Below are 18,141 nucleotides of genomic sequence, written 5' to 3'. Positions count from 1 at the left end.
AAGGCCCGCCCCCACCCCGTTGCCCTAATTTGGGTCTCTGGAGTGGTGAGTCCCAGGTCTGACTCAGGGGAACTTTGCCCATTGTCTGGAAGACAATGTGAGAGGAAGTGAACCAGCCGGGCCTTCCCCCCACTTCTGGCCTCAGGGCTGGGGAGAGGGGCGGGCAGTGCAGAACAGCTGGATCTGGGATTGGGCCGCAGAGATTTCCTGGCTGTGATCTGGCAAGGGGCTGTCTCTTGGGATCCTGTGGCCTTTTCTGGGGACACTGTCCTGGTCCCTTGCCCAGGTTTTAGGGGAGGATGGGTGTGTTGGGGCGGGCGAAGGCAGGAGGGAAGAGCCACGCGGTGTGCAGGATTCAGGGGGCCTTGGAGCTACCACCGACTCACAGGATGTCCCCGGGCCAGTCGGTTGACCGCTCCAGGCTTGAGGCATGTGGCCAGTAAGGCAGTGCCAGCCGCACTTGCCCAGCTCACCTCACGGGGCCTTGGGGAGGGTCCCTTGAGAAAAAGGCTGTGAAGGACCTTGTCAGCTGAACACTGCTTGCAAATGGAAGGGATGCCAGTTGCTGGGAGGAAGGACGGAGCAGCGGCCAGAAGAGGCCCTCAGACTGGAGACCCCTTCACCCCACACAGACAAGGCTCTGCCGACCTTGGGGGCAGGGACCAACTGGGCAGAGGGTGCCGCCTGAAGCCGAGGCTTTGCATGCCCCGGTAGGGTGGCCAAGTCAAACTGACAGGGCCGCTCTGACCCTCAGGGCTTCCCTCCTGTCCCCTGACCCTTGGCCCCTTCCCTCTCCAGCCCAGGCCGCAGCGTCCTCTCCAACCTTCCTTCTTTCTGAGCCCTCAGCTCTAGGCCTCCCTCCAGAAGCCCAGCTGTCTTCCCAGGCCCTTCCCCGGCAAGGCCTTGCTTCATCTGCACCCCCATACACACTCACGGTCCAACCTCAGGCTCAAATTATCCTCTCCCCAGGCAGGATGAAGAGCAGCCGACTCCCTGGGGAGGGTGGAGACAGACAGCGCCAAATGGGCAACCCAGAGACGGGGCCAGGGCTAAAAATGGACAGGAGGTGTTTGCAAGGGCCCCTAGGGCTCCTGCCCATCTGCTCGGGTGAGGGGCTGGAGTCTGTGCTGGGTAGGGGTACAGAGCAGGGAGGGGGGCAGAGGTGGTGCCGGGCTTTGGGCTATCCCTGACCCCACAGCTGGGGGTGGGACTGCAGCCCGAGGCCACACCGAGGCCGTGGGTGCCCGTTTGGAGGTGTGGTCAGGAGGGGGCGTGGGCCTCCAGCCAGGCCGCCCCCCAGAAGTTTGGCAAAGCCACGACCTGTCTGGCGGCCTCGCCAAGGACCCAGTGGGGCAGGGCTGAATGACTGGCTCTGGGGCCTCAGGGTTCCATCTGGCCCCTGGCTGCCTTCAAACAGGTGTTCAGTGGAAAACGGCTGGAGGCTGAGTTCCCCCCTCATCACTCTCAGAGCACCTTCCGGAAGACCTCACCCACCCCCGGAGGCCCAGCAGCAGAGGGGTCCCTGCAGAGCCTCACCTGCCTCATTGGGGAGAAGGACCTGCATCTCTTTGAGAAGCTGGGAGATGGCTCCTTTGGCGTGGTGCGCAGGGGCGAGTGGGACGCCCCCTCGGGGAAGACGGTGAGCTCTCTGGGTCCTGTGGGGCGTGGCAGGCCCTGCTCTGCTCTCTGAGGCGGATCTGTCCCCTCTGCTGGGATGTGAAGGGGGCTGGGGACAGGTCCAAAGTGGCTCACCCTGGAGTCCGTGCTCAGGGTTAACTAGACACATGTTCCTTTTTTCAGTTATAAAACTAATGATCATAAAAGTTTGGAGACTTAAAAATAAGAAAAACAAAAAAAAGCCTGTAACCCACCACTCAGAGGAAGCAGAGTTAGCGCTTACACCTTTTTTCCCCTTCAGACATTTTGTTGAATTTCTTTTAGATACAACTTTTTAACGCTTGCCCTTTCATCTTAGTATTGTATTTAAAAAATTTTCCCCGGAGGGAAAGATAGCGTGTGTGCAGCAAAGCATACAGTTCTTGAGTGTACAGCTCAGTGACTCTTCACATATGCATGGGCCCGTGTGACCACTGCCCAGATTGTGATGTAGAACAGGGGTCCCCAGCCCCCGGGCCGTGGACCGGGACCGGTCCACAGCCTGTTAGGAACCGGGCCGCACAGCAGGTGGTGAGTGGTGGGCAGTTGAGCGAGCTTCATCTGCCGTTCCCCATCGCTCGCGTTAGCGCCTGAACCCTCATATCCAGCCCCGCCCCATCCCAGTCTGTGGAAAAACCGTCTTCCACGAACCCGTCCCTGGGGCCAAAAAGGTTGGAGACCACTGGTGTGGAACATCTCTGTCATCCGAGAAGGCTCCCTCATGCCTCTTCCACTGAGTATCACCTCCCTTCAAGGGAAGCCACTCTTTTGATTTCTGTCACCACAGATTAGTTTTATGGCATTGTATTTAAAGCATTTTCCTTCTACACCAAAAACATTTCTTATCATAACATTTTAATATTCCGTCATTGCACCGGTCATCTCTTACCTTGCGGTTGCCACTTAACTTGGGCACTCCCGCAGGAAGGGGAGGCCCGGCTCATGGCTGTTGGGGTAAGCTGCCCTCCCCCTGCCAGGCCACAGGCCCCTGGGACACGCTCACTCACCCGATGAGCAGGTCTGAGGCTGGAGTGGGGAGCAGGCTAGCCCGGAGTGTGGAGGCTGGGGCCTGTCCTGACTCTCTGCAGTCCCCACTCTGGCCAGGTGAGTGTGGCTGTGAAGTGCCTGAAGCCTGATGTGCTGAGCCAGCCAGAGGCCATGGATGACTTCATCCGGGAGGTCAATGCCATGCACTCGCTTGACCACCGAAACCTCATTCGCCTCTATGGTGTGGTGCTCACGCCGCCCATGAAGATGGTGAGTGCTGTGGGCAGAAGGGGGATGGCGGCAGGGAAGACCCTGTGCCCCTCACCTCCTGCCTGTGCTGTGGTTACTCCCTCCATCCTGACGAAGGTCAGAGGTCCTCCAGATCCTGCTTTGGTCCCCCACCTGATGTGGCAAGGGGGCTCACAGGCCTGCCCCAGTACTGACCGACCCTGGTGTCCGCTGGAGCTCACTTCCGTCTCTCTGGGTTTGGCTTGTGTTCACTGGCAGAGCGTTGCACCCACGGGAGGGGCCGGTCCCAGAGTTTAGTGTTTGGCATTTGCTAACCTGAGCCTCTTTGGGTTGCTCTTCTGGGCCTCGGTTTCCCATGTTCCCTAGAGGGGAGAGGCTTGGGAAGCTGTAGGATTCCTAGAGGTCCCTGGAGGACAGGCCAGGGAGGAGCATGGAGCATGGCTCTGGCAGGCCTTGAGGGGAGGAGCTGAGGGAGGAGCAGGGCTCAGCCGTGCTTATTCCGCCTTCCTCCTCCGTGGCCTCAGGTGACAGAGCTGGCACCTCTGGGATCGTTGTTGGACCGGCTGCGCAAGCACCAGGGCCACTTCCTCCTGGGTACCCTGAGCCGCTACGCTGTGCAGGTGGCTGAGGGCATGGGCTACCTGGAGTCCAAGCGCTTTATTCACCGTGACCTGGCCGCCCGCAATCTGCTGTTGGCCACCCGTGACCTGGTCAAGATCGGGGACTTCGGGCTGATGCGAGCACTACCCCAGAATGACGACCACTACGTCATGCAGGAGCACCGCAAGGTGCCCTTTGCCTGGTGAGGGGCAGGCGCTGCCGGCTCGCGGGGCCTGGACCACCCCCCACACCCGGTGCCTACACACCCAGGCTTCAGAGCTTCCAGGGCCTTCCATACACCCACCAGCCCTTGTCTCTTCTGGGCCTGGGGTGCCCTTGTTGTGTGCCCATCCATTCACTTATCCATCCAGTAATTCTCAGGGGCCCACGTGCCAGGTGCTAGGGTGCACAGGGATAAGTGCTGTGGGACACATTAAGGCTTCCTGGAAGACGCAGTTTTAAGCTCCTGAAATACCAGGAGAAGTTAGCCAGGCAGAGACTGGCTGCTAAGCGTGTCCCAGGTAGAGCTGGGGGCAGGCAGGGCCTTGTAGACTGACGAGGGATGTTCACCTGCACACTGGGGTGGTACCTGACCCTGCCCTGGCCCCTGTGTGAGCTTATCATGTGCTGAGACCATCATGATCCTCTGCTGTCAGAGGCTCCTGAAGGAGTGTCATCTCCTTGCTTTGGGGTGGGAGGAGTCGGTCCAGTTCTGGTTGCCAGAAAACCCTCTAATCCAGGATGTACGGTCACCCCTAATTAATTACTAACTTAATATCTAGGATGATCACACATCCTGGATCATGCCTGATGTCCTGGAGTAATTAATAGCACCTCCTTTCATACTCAGGCGTCCTGGTTTGAATGGTAAATTATAAGGTCACCTTTTTTTATGCAGCCCTCTTAAAACAATCCTGTGAAGTGAGCAGATTATTGTTATTCCCATTTCACAGATGAGGAACATGGGGCTTAGAGCTCTTGGGTAACTTTCCCTGGGTCCCACGCCCTTTGAGTGGCAGGGCCAGCTCTCCAGTCCCATGAGGTATCTCTGATTCTCCATCGAGGGCGGCTTCCTCCTCACTCCCCGTGCCTCAGTCCACCGTGGAATGAATACCCTTTGTTAGCTTCCCTGCAGTGCCATTTTTCTTCCTTACCCAAGAGGGAGCTCCAGAGAGTGTGTGGGATGAGGAAAGCGACTGTGACTGTTCCCACCCATTTTGGTTCTTCCCCAGGCCCTATCCAGATTTCCCACCCACACCTTCCTGCTGAAATGACCTAAATCCTAGGATCCTGCCCCAAATCTGGAAATTGTCATCCTCCCACCACAATTAGAAAACAGCCTGAGATCTTATCCCACCCCACTTTTTGCCCCTTCTGGAGCTGCTGACCTTCTTCCTTTCCCTGACATGGGAACATCCTCCTCTCCCCACCCCAGGCCGCGTGTGGAAAAAAGACCTGAGCAGAGACAATCTTGTCCAAGTCTGTGCACCCCGTAGTTAAGAAGTCCTTAACTTCACACTGCGCCCCCAGTGCCTACTGTGAACCTGGGCATGCGGGGCAACGGCACACTTGTGCATGAGCATTTGGGGTCCACTGGCGCTGATGCAGGGGGTGGGGGTGCTCTGAGAGGCCTTCTGCTTGACCCCTGCCTCTGCCAGGTGTGCCCCTGAGAGCCTGAAGACTCGCACCTTCTCCCATGCCAGCGACACCTGGATGTTTGGGGTCACGCTGTGGGAGATGTTCACCTACGGCCAGGAGCCCTGGATTGGCCTCAATGGCAGTCAGGTGAGGGGGCTGGGGCTATGCTCCCCACAGCGTGGCTGGGGGTTGATTTGATCCTTGTCTCCCAACCTGGCCCTGTTGGAACTGGCTCCTACCTGTTGGAATCCCTGTCTCCCTTGCCCTGTGTCTGCCTGACACCCTCAGGTAAGCTGAGCAAAGAGCACGGCCCCAGTGGTCAGGAACAGGCCGGCCTGGGCTTTTTCGCAGTCCTCCTTTGCCACGGCCCCCTGTTCAGAGGCCCCAGACCTAGGCGTAAGGGTCAGAGGCCCAGGGCACAGGCAGAGCTCTTCTTTGGGGTACAGGCATGGCGGCCAGCAGTTCCAGCTGTTCCGTGGGCTGGGGGGAAGATGAGCGGTGAAGAGCCAGGTGCTCTGCTTGTCCTCAAACTGCACCTCCCCACCACCAGATCCTGCATAAGATTGACAAGGAGGGGGAGCGTCTGCCCCGGCCCGAGGACTGCCCCCAGGACATCTACAATGTCATGGTTCAGTGCTGGGCTCACAAGCCAGAGGACAGACCCACCTTTGTGGCACTGAGAGACTTCCTGCTGGAGGTGAGGGCAGATCTGCCCCCGGGGCAGGGGTATCGAGCAGGTGTCAGCCTGAGGTGGTTAGTGACCTGTCTCTGCCCCCAGGCCCAGCCCACTGACATGCGGGCCCTTCAGGACTTTGAGGAACCAGACAAGCTGCACATCCAGATGAACGATGTCATCACCGTCATTGAGGGGAGGTAGGGAGCGCGGGGGCTGTGCCTGCACCGCTGTGAAGGGCGCAGACTGGTTGGGCCTGGGGCCCAGAGCCGTTCTGCCTCTCAGGTCCCCATGGCAACAGCCCTTCTCAGGGCTCCTGCAGCAAGAGGGGAGGGCAGGCCTGGGTCCTCCTGAGTGCTTGGGGTTAAGTATGCAGGTGCGGTGGCTCGCAGGGGGGTTTCCCTGCCTAGCGTCTCCTCTGTCACCCTTTTCCCACCAGGCTCCAGTGCTGGCTCTGTGGGTTGGGGCCTCACTGCCGTAATGGTGGGGTGTAGGAAGTGGAGCAGCCTGGCCTCGGGGCCCAGCTGGGACTCCTGGACATTCCTCCTCTTATCCTCCCCTGCCCCACCTCTTCCCTCTCCTCCCAGGATAAGGACTCTGGACTCCCACCTGGGTGCCCTTCAGTAGCCCCAAGCAGCCCTGCCTCTTCCTGGCAGCCTCTGCCTTCCCAGGGCTCTCCTCCGTCCTCTGCTGGGCCTCCCACCTGGCCATTTTGTCCCCGGGCTGCCCTCACAGGGTCTCTATTCCTGCCCCCTCAATCCCCCTCACACCTGGCAACAAGTGTCTGCCTGCAGGCAGCCTCTCCTGAGTCAGGTCTCCCACCTGGAGCCCCCAAAGTTCAAGCCTGCCTGCTGTGGAGGCCCCCCTACCGCTCAGGCCACCCTCTGTTATCTCATCCCCAGGGTGTCTGAGAAGCTGATTGCGGTGGGGCAGGCTAGAGGTGCCTTTGGGGTAGGGGGTGAGCACGGAGGACCCGGAAGAGGAGCGAGGCAGAGGAAATCCCCCGCACTCCCAGCCCCTCTGACTCAGAGCCAGGCAGGGACTTCCCACGGAGCCCTTCCTACCTGGACTTCAGGTTGGGGGGTCTGGGACCTTTGGATAAACCTTGTGCCTCATGGGGGGTTGTTGAGAGGGAGTGTTTCTGGGTCTGAGTCAGACTGACAGGGTAGGCCCTGGAGCCCGGGCTGGCTGTGGGGGAGCATGGCCTGCACGCGCTGTGGCCCCAGCATCTCCTCCTCAGGCTGGGGCTCCCCTCACGTTCGGGCCCAGTATCTGTGAATTAAGAATGACATCCTAGCAAGTTGGGTGGGGGGAGGTATGGTTGGGGAGTTAGTGGTGGTGGACAGAAAGCTGGAAAGCTGCTAGGAGAGAAGCCTGGAGGACAGGAAGGAATACGTAGTCTGTGGTTTGGAGCTAAGGGGCCAGGGAAGGGAATGCAGGCGTGGCAGTCTGGGGAGCATTCTGGAAATAGGAAGATTAGGCTGGGGGCCCTTCTGGAGGTGCATGGCAGGACCTTCAGCTAGAATCTGAGCCTACAGCCATTCCCACCTCCAGGAGCCAGAGGGCCCTGGACCTGAGCCCTCTTGTGCCCTGTAGTCCCCAGGTCTTTACTTCCCTCATCCCTTGCTCTCAGTAGGGGTGACTCAGGGGCTTTGTGTGTTTCTGGGGCGTTTGTCTCTGGAGCTGGCAACCTGGGTCACCACTGGGGTGAGGCGGGGAACAGGAGGGGAGAGGGGAGCCGCTCCTCCTGGGAGGCCACCGTGGGCGGGCCCTGCCCCGCCCTTTCATCACAGGCTTGGGTTGGCCCATCTGCTGGTTCCACCGCCACTGCCTGCCAGTGTGGGCTTGCTGGGTTCTTCCTCCAGGGCCACCGGCCGACTTGGACCACAGTGCCTGCCGCAGGTCCCTGGAGCTACTCAGGAGGTGGGAGGTGAGGGGCAGGAGGCATGACAGCCGGTGAGGCTTTGGGAGTGGGCCTGTGTGTCGGTGGCACCAGAGCTTTAAATGCCCCCTTGTTTCCTTGGTGCCCCAAGTGTGTGTGTTTGTCTGGCTCTGTCTCCGTGTCTCCGGGTGGGTGGGCTCTGTTCGTGGGTGTCCCTTTGGGTCTGGGTTTGTACGTGTGGGTCTCGGTCTGTTTCTCCATCTTCCTTTAGCAGCCTGGCTCTCAGCTGTCTCGTATCTGTGCTCTTCTGTTAGACTGGGATTTCTTCTTGCAGAAGCTGTCTCCTAGCCAGAGTCTGGAGCACCCTTGCCCCTGGCTCTGACTGATTCTTTAGACTCAGGGCTTCTCGGGGTACCAGGCGGCGGGCAGAGAGAGGACACCAGATGTCCCGTGAGCCAAGCTTGTGAGGCTCTGTCTAGACTGTGAGGGACAGATGATGACCACTCTTTTCCAGGGGGTCTTCTTTGGAGGCTGGGATGGCTGACAGAACTTTGATGTTCTGTTTTCACAAACCAGAGAAGGGGGACAGAGATTTTGAAATCCATGTGTAGGTCCTTGGCCTGGCCTGGTCCCTGGAGCCTTTGCTTCCTGTGGTGGGTGGGAGAGGGGGAAGCAAAGGGGGTGTGTTGTCCCTCAAGGCCAGGGGCTGCCGGGGACACCTGGAGAGAAGTGCGTGGGGTGGTGTTTTGAGCAGAATGTTTAAGCCACATTTGTCAGCCATTTCTGGGCTGCCTAAGCCAGAACTGGGCTAATGGGCTGAGGTTTCCAGAGGCTGGTCCCCAGGAGAGCTGGGGCAGCCTTCGGTGTTTGCCAGGTGCTGCTTCACAGCCTGCCTGTCCCAGGATGCTGTCGGGCAGCCTGCTGGAGGTGCCTGTCTTTGCTGCGGGGACTGTGCCCTCCACTTGCCATGGAGTCTCTGGGCTGTTCTTGGAAGGGGAAGGGAGGTGTGGCCAGAGCAGGCTGGGTGGGAAGGGCTGGTCTGGTCCTCTCTGGGCTGCTGGTATCTCCGCCCCACTGAGCCTTGGAGGGGGACCAGTGGGCAGCGTGACATAACGTTGGCCATCTCGGGAGTTATAATTGACCCTCGTTGGGAGGAAGCTGCTTCCGTGCTTGGGATGTCATTCCCAAGGGGGTCTTTCTTATACATACTCTGCACTCCCCACTCTCCTTCCCCAGTAGCAAGGGCTGTCGTGCCTCCTGCCCCTCACCTCCCACCTCCTTTTATGAGACTTGATGTGAAGACTCCCAGCAGTGATAAAGGGAGCCCTTCCTTCTGGGCCTGGCTCTAGCCTTGGCCATCCCTGTAACAGAGAGGTAGGCTTGGCTCGGCTCTTGCTCTCAGAAGTGGGTCCAGAGGAGGCTTCCGAGTGAGGGTCTGTTAGCAAAAGGAAGGGAGCAGAGGGAGTGACCTCCTGCCCATCTGGTCTTGCTCAGGATCCACTGGGAGGGTGTGGTCACGGCATAAACCTGGCCTTGGACGCGAGTCTGTTCCACTCTGCACTGCTTCTCCACCTCAGTTAACGAGCATCTCTGAAGAGGTGTGGAGAGCAGAGTCTAGCGTCCAGCCATGGGCTTGGTGTCTGAGCCTGTTCCGTGGAGGGGCACGTGGGACCCAGGGGGCCCATGGGTGTTGGGTGAGAGCAGCATCGGGGTCTGGGGGCCAGGGGCTCCCCACCCTGCCTCCTTGGCCTCAGCCGGCCTGGGGGTGTGGGGTGTGGGGAGGGGAGACGTTTCTCTCTTTGGAATGGCCCTGCTATTTTTGGATGGGCTTTGTCCCTTCCGGGTGTTGTCCTCCCTTCTTCCTTCCTTTCCTGCCCTTCCCACCCAGGGGGGCTGGGTGGTAATCACAGGGTTGCTGTGTCTGTGGTGGCTGGTCAGCAGCCTTGCTGACAAGGAGGCTGGGCTCTCGTCCCTCCCCCTCCACGCCTCTTGGCTCCCCAAGGATTGCTGTGTTTGTGGGGTTTGACGTTAGGTCTCTGGGACAGGCTCTTTGGGGGTCACGCTGGCCCAGTGGCCACATCACCTCGCGGAGGGGGGTCCAGGTGTTCGGGCCTCGCTGCCTCCTTCCAGCCTCCACCTCCCCCAACCCCTCCGGTCTGGCTGCAGCTTGGAGGAAGCCTTTCTTTGTGCTCCTGCTGTGGACTGGTGATGTACAGGTGGGGGGCTGACAGTGAGCGGACGCAGCTTGGTGCCACACACGTCCGCTGCAGCAGCAGCATGAGGCTGTCACCACCCCTGCCTTAGCCCAGCTTCTGTGCCTGTCCTCAGGTGTGCGTGATCCCAGCAGATGCAGGGGCCTCGTGGCCTGTTGGATTTGGGGCATTGGAAGCGTCCAGGAGGGCGCTCTGTTCTTTCTTGCCCACCTGGCCCGGCTCCCACCCCCACCCCAGGCCTGGACTTAGGCTGTGCCAACAGATTCTGTGTCTGAGGTCAGAGCGAGGGGCTGGTGGTCCCATAGTCCAGCCACGCTGGGAGGCTGGGTTCCCTTCTGGACCCCTTGTTGAAGACAAGAGTGGAGCTCTCCTCCCAAGGAGGTGGATGGGGGCCCGAGTGGGGGTCCCACGGTCCTGGCAGGAGGTGGTGGAAGGCACTGGAGATGTGTAAACTGGTGATGTGATAGCATGGGTTGCCCCAGGTGCTTCCAAAACTTGGAGGGCTGACTGCAGGAGATGGGATTGTGGTAGGAGGGCTTGGCCCCAAGCCCAGTCCTAAGGCCATGGTTCTCCCTTGGGCCGTTGTAGCTCAGAACTCCTGGAACTGGGTTGAAGAGTGAGATCGGGTGGCTAGGAGAGGACTAGGGCTTAGGCCTTGCCAGGCGAGGAGGGAGGCAAGGTGGTATTGTGAGAAGGGCGCTGGCTTCACAGATTAACAACTGTGTTTGAATCCTGGATCTGCTGTACTCTTTCTGGTAACTGTAGGCAAGTCATGTCACTTGTTTGAACCTGTTTCCGTATTTGTAAACTGTAGGAAAAGCTGTCTGACCCACCTAGGGCACTTAGGGTAAGGCTGCGTGCAAATACCAGGCCCTGTACTGGGTGAGTGGCAGGTCCTGGGGGGCTGCTGGAAGGAGGTGGGCTGGTGGCAGGCTACTCTGATCCTGGGCCCTTAGCCCTTGTGCTCCCTTCTGCCAAGGTGGCCAGATACCACAGCTAAAGAGAGCTTGGTGTAAAAAGGGTCCCAGTCCTTGGGACTGTCCCACCACTCCCTGGTGTTCACCATGTCACCTCTGTTGCACAGGGCTGAGAATTACTGGTGGCGTGGGCAGAACACACGGACGCTGTGCGTGGGGCCCTTCCCTCGCAACGTGGTAACCTCTGTGGCCGGCCTGTCAGCCCAGGACATCAGCCAGCCCCTGCAGAACAGCTTCATTCACACAGGGCATGGTGACAGTGACCCCCGGCACTGCTGGGGCTTCCCTGACAGGATCGATGAGTGAGTACTGGCAGGGTCCCGCCTGGGGGCTCCAGGGCCAGCAGCCCCTCTCTGGGCATGCAGGCTCTCCGGGCCTCCAAGGGTCTTGTTCAGCAGCTTTTCCTTGTCGGCAGAACTGGGGTTGGAGCTTCAAAGGATAAATGGCCTCCAGGGTGCACACCTTAAGCCCCCCTGGCAAACTGGCTTTAGGAGAATGGACTTGGGAACAGCCTTTGGAAGCAGTTCAGTAGGAAAGCTGCTCATGAGCCCCAGCACTTGGGTGGCAGTTTCCCTGCTCCTGCTGGTAGGACCTGAGTCCTGGAGATGGGAGCTGCTGGCTCAGGCCCAGGGGTGCAAGGTGCAGAAAAAGCTCCCTACGGGGAAACTTCAGAGTGCCCACCTGCCTGCTCACTCTGTACCTGGGAGGGGGGTTCAGCCTCCTTTAAGTGAAAAGACGAGGTCATGGGGTGGGGGGCATCTGGGGAGGATACACAGGAGAATTAGTCACTTCCTGGGGGCCCCGCCCGAGGGTGCCACTTGGAGCTCCTCCTGCTGGGCCTCCGAGCCTCTGTGCTGGCAGCACGGGGCTTCCGGGCAGCGCTCTCTCCTCTGACTTCGGACAGGCTTCTGCCCCGGGGGCGTGGCGCAGCAGGCCCTTCACCCCCTGCCCCGCACACCAGAACGCTGAGCCCTGGGAGGGTGCCCGTCTCTTGCCTCACAGGAGCCAGGCGAGGGCCTGAGAGAGCTGGGGCCGGAGAAGGCAGACACCTTCCAGTAGGCGGCCCGGCACCCTCTGCCCTGCTCCTGGCGTGCCATGGCCAGCCCAGCCCCATTCCTCTGGGCTGTAATCAGCCCCAGTAACTACGTCCCAGATGCTGAGAGTTGGCACAGGGGTTGCAGGTGAATTGGGAGCATGGCGGTAGCCCGGCCCATACCCTACCTCCTGGCAGTGGGGCAGAAGGATGCCTCCTGTCCACCCTGGCTGGGGCATTGTGGTCCAGACGCCTCAGGGCCTGGCAGGAGAGAAGAGAGTGTGCCAGCAGGTGGCTGCTGGGCATGGGTTGGGGTGCCTTGGGGTTACAGAGGGCCAGCTCTGCCCTTTTGGGGTGTCCTTGGAGCTCCTACAGTCCTAGGTTTTTCCGCCTACAGTCAGGAGTTCTTTCTCTGCCCCCTCTCCACTGTACCCTCCCCTGGTTCCTGCTAGATCTACAGAAGGGAGCTACCAGGGTCAGAAGTCCTGGGCTCCAGGCCTGCGTCTGCAAGGGGCTTGGATGACGTGGTTCTGTCCTCTGCCTGACCCCAGGGGACAGGCCCAGCACCTCCTCCAGGGTGCCCTCACTGCCGCCGCGCCACACCCTTACCCATCTCTGACCTGCGTCTCTCCCCACAGACTGTATCTGGGAAACCCCATGGACCCTCCCGACCTGCTGAGTGTGGAACTGAGCACCTCCAGACCCACCCAGCATCTGGGCAGGGTGAAAAGTAAGGGCCCCCAAGCCCTGGTCCCCTAGTTCATCAGCTGCCCGGGAAGGGATGCTGTCTCCTCAGGCCACCCCGAGCTGGCTGGGTCAGGGCAGCATGGGGACAGCTGTGTCCCTGGCTCCGGCTGGGCGTGGGGCGGACGGCAAGAGGCAGCTGTATCCGCCGAGGTGGGCATCCTCGGTCTGGCCCGCACTGGCCTGCCTGCTCAGCTTCCCTCCTCCCTCCTCCTTCCCGCGGTGCTCAGATCCTGGCTCTCCTCGCTCCCCCTAATCCTGCTCTCCTCTCCTGCCAAAACCACCCCACGGGCTCCATCTTGGCCAGGAGCCTCATCCATGTCCCGGATCCAGGGCCTGTCGCTCCGGAACATAGTTTTCCCATCCTGCCGCCCCATTGCTTCCCATTGCTGCTGGGTTTGTGCATTCACTTGCCCCTTTTCACATCTCTCTCTCTCTCTCTCTCTCTCTCTCTCTCTCTCTCTCTCTCTCTCTCTCTCCCTCTCTCCCTCCCTCTCCCCCGCCTCCCCCCTCCACACTCTGCCCTCTTGTCTGACTCTGTCTCCCCTCCCTTGTCCTTGCTCTGCCCCCTCTACTCTCCGCATGACCTTTCTCGCAGGGGAACCTCCACCTCGCCCTCCTCAGCCTGCCATCTTCACTCAGAGTAAGTGGGGCTGCTCTTGGTGCCTTGGCCCCCGCCCCCGCCCCCTCTCTCCTCTCATTTCTCTCCTCCTGGAAGGTACAGAGCCCCAGCTGGCCGGGGTGGGAGGGGAAGTGGGTGTGTGCTGTGAGCTTTTGCCGCTGACCTGGCCCGGCATGCCTGCCTCTCCCACAACCCCCAAAAGCCTGGGCTTCGGGAACAAGAGTGTGGTCCTGGCACCCACTCTGCCACCGTCCGCCGTTGCCTGGCCCTGCCTCACTTCCTTTGGGACCTGCCGAGGCCGTGTCCGGGCTTTATGCCAGTTGATCAGGAGCTCTGTCCTCTCTAAGGATAGCTCCTATTGCCCTTGATGGTGGGAGATGGCCCATAGCCCCCTGCCTGCACTAATGGTGTGCCGTAATGGGGTAGGGATTACTAACCAGGGCTCAGGAGCCGGGGTATATGGGATCTTGTGTTGATGGAGGAGTGTCAGGCAGGCAGGTGTGGGGTGTTCTTGCTCTAGCTGAAATGGAGGGAGGGGCTCGCCAGGCCCCATAGAGGGCTGCCAACCACCGGCACAGGTTCTGCCCTCCTGTTGAATGGGGTCTGGGTGTGCAGAGAATTCTGGCGGCTGAGGGCTGACCTCTGGGGGAATTGGGAGTGGGGAGTTGGTGGGCTGTCTTCCCCACACCCCACCTTTCCCATCGGCCTGCCTGACGCCGCCTCCCTGTTGGGGTCTACCTTCCATCGCAGAACCAACCTACGACCCTGTGAGTGAGGACCAAGACCCCCTGTCCAGCGACTTCAAGAGGCTGGGCCTGCGGAAGCCAGGACTGCCCCGTGGGCTGTGGCTCGCGAAGCCCTCTGCCCGGGTGCCGGGCACCAAAGCGGGCCGCGGGAGCAGTGAGGTCACGCTCATCGACTTCGGTGAGGAGCCCGTGGTCCCGGCCCCACGGCCCTGTGCGCCCTCACTGGCGCAGCTGGCCATGGATGCCTGCTCCTTGCTGGACAAGACCCCGCCGCAGAGCCCCTCGCGGGCCCTGCCCCGGCCCCTGCATCCCACGCCGGTGGTGGACTGGGATGCGCGCCCGCTGCCCCCGCCTCCTGCCTACGATGACGTGGCCCAGGATGAGGATGACTTTGAGGTCTGCTCCATCAACAGCACCCTCGTGAGTGCAGGGCTCTCTGCTGGGCCCAGTCAGGGCGAGACCAATTACGCCTTTGTGCCTGAGCCAGCGCGGCTCTTCCCTGCCCTGGAGGACAACCTGTTCCTCCCGCCTCAGGGTGGGGGCAAGCCGCCCAACTCAGCCCAGACCGCAGAGATCTTCCAGGCGCTGCAGCAGGAGTGCATGCGGCAGCTACAGGTCCCGGCCGGCTCTCTGGTCCCCTCGCCAAGCCCGGTGGGCGACGACAAGCCCCAGGTGCCCCCTCGTGTGCCCATCCCCCCGAGGCCCACACGCCCACGTGGGGAGCTGTCTCCAGCCCCCTCGGGCGAGGAGGAGACGGGGCGGTGGCCTGGACCTGCCTCCCCTCCCCGGGTACCACCCCGGGAGCCCCTGTCCCCACAAGGCTCCAGGACCCCCAGCCCCTTGGTGCCACGCGGCAGCTCCCCGCTGCCACCCCGGCTCTCCAGCTCACCTGGGAAGACCATGCCCACCACCCAGAGCTTCGCCTCAGACCCCAAGTATGCCACACCCCAGGTGATCCAGGCACCTGGCCCCCGGGCTGGCCCCTGCATCTTACCCATCGTCCGTGATGGCAAGAAGGTCAGCAGCACCCACTACTACCTGCTGCCTGAGCGCCCACCCTACCTGGAGCGCTACCAGCGCTTCCTGCGTGAGACCCGGAGCCCCGAAGAGCCGACCCCCATGCCTGTGCCCCTGCTGCTGCCCCCTCCCGGCATCTCAGCTCCTGCTGCCCCCACTGCCACCGTTCGACCAATGCCTCAGGCTGCCCCAGACCCCAAGGCTAACTTCTCCAACAACACCAGCAACTCAGGGGCCCAGCTGCCAGCCCTGAGGGCCACTGCTCGGCTGCCACAGAGGGGCTGCCCCGGGGACGGGCCAGAGGCTGGACGGCCAGCAGAGAAGATCCAGATGGTGAGTAGTGGGCCAGGCTAACAGGGCGAGGAGGGGCAGGGGCCCGAGGGACCCAGAGGAAGGGGCCCGAGTGGTGCTGACGGGTGGGTGGGTGTGCCCAGCTGCAGGCCATGGTGCATGGGGTGACCACAGAGGAGTGCCAGGCGGCCCTGCAGAGCCACAGCTGGAGCGTGCAGAGGGCTGCCCAGTATCTGAAGGTACCACCACCTCCTGCCCACTCTGGCTTTCAGGGACCCTGAAGACTGGTTCTGCGGCTCTCCTCCAACCCTCCCGCTCCCTGCCCCCACCCTCACTCTCCTCTGTCCCGCCCTGGTCCAGCACCCCTTGGCCCCAGTGTGTCCCACGGCACCACCCTCTGCTCCTCAGGTGGAGCAGCTCTTTGGTTTGGGTCTGCGGCCGCGAGGCGAGTGCCACAAAGTGCTGGAGATGTTCGACTGGAACTTGGAGCAGGCTGGCTGCCACCTGCTGGGCTCCTGCGGCCCAGCCCACCACAAGTGAGCAGACCTTGCCCCAGCCACCTTCCTGTCCCCGGGGTGTCCTGGAGCAGTCACTCTGGGAAAAGCCAACAGCTCACAGCCACACACGGCCAGACACAGGGCTCCAGGCGGGAGGAGGGAAAGGGGTCCCGATCCCAGGACACAGACAGTTCTCGGAGAAAACAGCTTCTCCTAAGCACGTTTATCTAGACTTCACAGGCGCTTTGTTCAAACGAGCCAATGAGTAAAAGGAATTGGAGCCTCTCTGGTTGCAGGGGGCTTGCTTCCTGACCGGGCTCCAGTGAGCAGCAGTTTAGGATCCAGTGGTTTAAACAAATCTCTCTCACCTCTTCATTTCCTATTTCAGTTTAAAGTAACAAAGATTTAATGCCTTTTTAAAGGAATGTCTAATCAAAAAAAAATCCATTACTTTCCTATAAAAAATATGTACGTGTATATATAACACAATATATAGATATATAAATAACATACTTGATGTAGAGTATAAATACATACAAATGAAAGTTTTATCAAGTCAAAAAGTGAAATCCTTCCCTGGGGGGCGCTGGCGGGGTGGGTGTGTTGGATTCCTCTGGCGGCAGACAGCTGGAGCTGGAGCCCAGCCTTCTGATCCCACGTGGCGTCCGCTTATGCTCCTTCCCTGACCTCTCAGGGTCCTCATCTGTAAAACGTGTGTAAATGATAGTGCCTACCTCGTAGAACTGGTTAGGAGAATTAATGAGGGATGCACCGCACAGCAAGTGTCTGGCCCGTGGGACGCCATCGCTGAACGTTGGCCATTACCTCGTGGTTATTCTTACTGATTTGCATCAGTTACTCTAAAACACGATACTGCTGGTGTCTTATTCTTAGTTTATTAAAGAAGTCATCCCAGGATGCTAAATTCCAAAATTAGTGCCTAGAACCACCCGTTTTCAACCGATTTGGCTGACCCTGAGAGGCCCCTCTCGCACCCGCCCACACTGGACATTCCATACTCTGTTGCAGCGACCCCTGTTGATGGAAGGGCTTTCTGATGGTTTCCCATCCTTTAGGCGCTGAGATGTCTGGAGACCCAGAGGATCTGCCCCGAAGGAATCATTTGAGCCTGTCCATCTGACGAGGGTGGGGAGACGCCCTGCCAGGCCTGGAGGACCTGCTGCACCTGCTGCCCCCAGTGGCAGAGCGAGGCCAAGGCAGCAGGAGGCTGGGAGCCCCGCCTTGCCTGTCCCTCCCTCACCCAGCGCTGTCCCTGCAACTTCGGAGCTCTCAGTGCACCCAGCCGAGGTGCAGGAGGGAGCCTCTTGTAGGCAGGCCTGGGGGTGGCCTCAGAAGGCCCTGTGGCTGACCTGCCTCTGGCTTCAGTCCCTGGTGGGGCCTGTAGCTGAAATGTGTTGCCAGGCCCTGCCGGCGGGGAAGCCAGGCTTGACCCCGGGCAGGGAGGATGTGTTGGCCATGCAGAAAGGTGGACCAGCACCCAGGGCGTGGGGCGGGGGCCCTCCCCAGGGAGCCCCTGGCGGCAGTTGGGGTGTCGGACGGAATGTGACTTGTGGCCTCACTATGGACATGTTATGGGACTTGGCTGGTGTTAGGATCTTGTGCCTGGAAATAGCCTGAGGTGGCTCAGGTAGCAGAGCTAGGGTGCCAGATCGTTCTCTGGCAGGGACCAGGGCCCAAGGCCCCAGGGTTGGAAGGAGACCAAGGGGGCAGCTGCCCTGGAGGGACACCAGTGCTTCCTCTGACCCAGCTCTTCCCCTGTGCTGTTCTTTGTTTTCCCACCAGCCTCTTGCCAAAGTTTCTGCCCCAGCTATGAATATCTGCTTCTTCCAGAGAAATAAAGTTAGTTTCTATTTTATGTTACTAATTTGTGTCTGCCTGCTTCTTTGCCTCTTGGTCAGCACCCCGAGGCTCCTGGGCTCCCCAAGCCACTGCCATCTGTCCCAGGCCACAGGCCCTGTAGCGCCACCTGTTGATGGAGTGGGGGAAGTGCAGGCCTGGTTGACCCTAACAGGTCTCTCCCTTTCCGAGGCTGGCAGTGGGCAGAGCCCCACATGACTCAGAGCCCCTAGGTTTTATCTCTGATGTTCCATGAGGCAGGATATACCGCAGGACAGAGTACAGTAACTCAATTAGTGGGAGCTAAGCCAGAAACTTTCATAACATGGAAGGACTCAATATGTATAAGTATTTTAAGTTTCTTTTTCTGAATAGCTAATAATTCACATGGTTCAAAATTCAGAAGGTACTAAAGAGTATACAGTGAAATTCCCCAGCCAGCTGCCACCTCTCCTCTCC

General features: G+C 60.2%; 1 protein-coding gene across 18 annotated transcripts in view; it reads left to right on the top strand.

Moving 5' to 3' along the window:
- TNK2 (tyrosine kinase non receptor 2) overlaps positions 1–17,706 on the top strand; it is a 39,262-nt gene extending 21,556 nt beyond the window's left edge. For 6 of the 18 annotated variants that reach the window (XM_060010849.2, XM_060010839.1, XM_060010843.1 and 3 more), the window contains exons 4-16: positions 1,418–1,639; positions 2,761–2,913; positions 3,417–3,694; positions 5,151–5,277; positions 5,681–5,827; positions 5,909–6,003; positions 10,983–11,177; positions 12,547–12,638; positions 13,251–13,295; positions 14,025–15,370; positions 15,472–15,567; positions 15,737–15,864; positions 16,902–17,706. In XM_060010849.2, coding sequence (XP_059866832.1) covers positions 1,418–1,639; positions 2,761–2,913; positions 3,417–3,694; positions 5,151–5,277; positions 5,681–5,827; positions 5,909–6,003; positions 10,983–11,177; positions 12,547–12,638; positions 13,251–13,295; positions 14,025–15,370; positions 15,472–15,567; positions 15,737–15,864; positions 16,902–16,908 — 2,931 coding nt within the window. In that variant the 3' untranslated portion in view covers positions 16,909–17,706. Of the gene's footprint in view, positions 1–1,417; positions 1,640–2,760; positions 2,914–3,416; positions 3,695–5,150; positions 5,278–5,680; positions 5,828–5,908; positions 6,004–10,982; positions 11,178–12,546; positions 12,639–13,250; positions 13,296–14,024; positions 15,371–15,471; positions 15,568–15,600; positions 15,869–16,901 lie in introns of those variants that run through there. The other 12 variants (XM_060010842.1, XM_060010855.1, XM_060010840.1 and 9 more) reach the window with 8 other exon arrangements.
- The last annotated feature ends 435 nt before the right edge of the window (positions 17,707–18,141 follow it).

Source organism: Delphinus delphis, chromosome 4, assembly GCF_949987515.2.
Source record: "Delphinus delphis chromosome 4, mDelDel1.2, whole genome shotgun sequence".
Taxonomy (NCBI): Eukaryota; Metazoa; Chordata; class Mammalia; order Artiodactyla; family Delphinidae; genus Delphinus; species Delphinus delphis.
The sequence above is the reverse complement of the archived record's forward strand: the minus strand, read 5'-3'. Positions and strand labels throughout refer to the sequence as shown.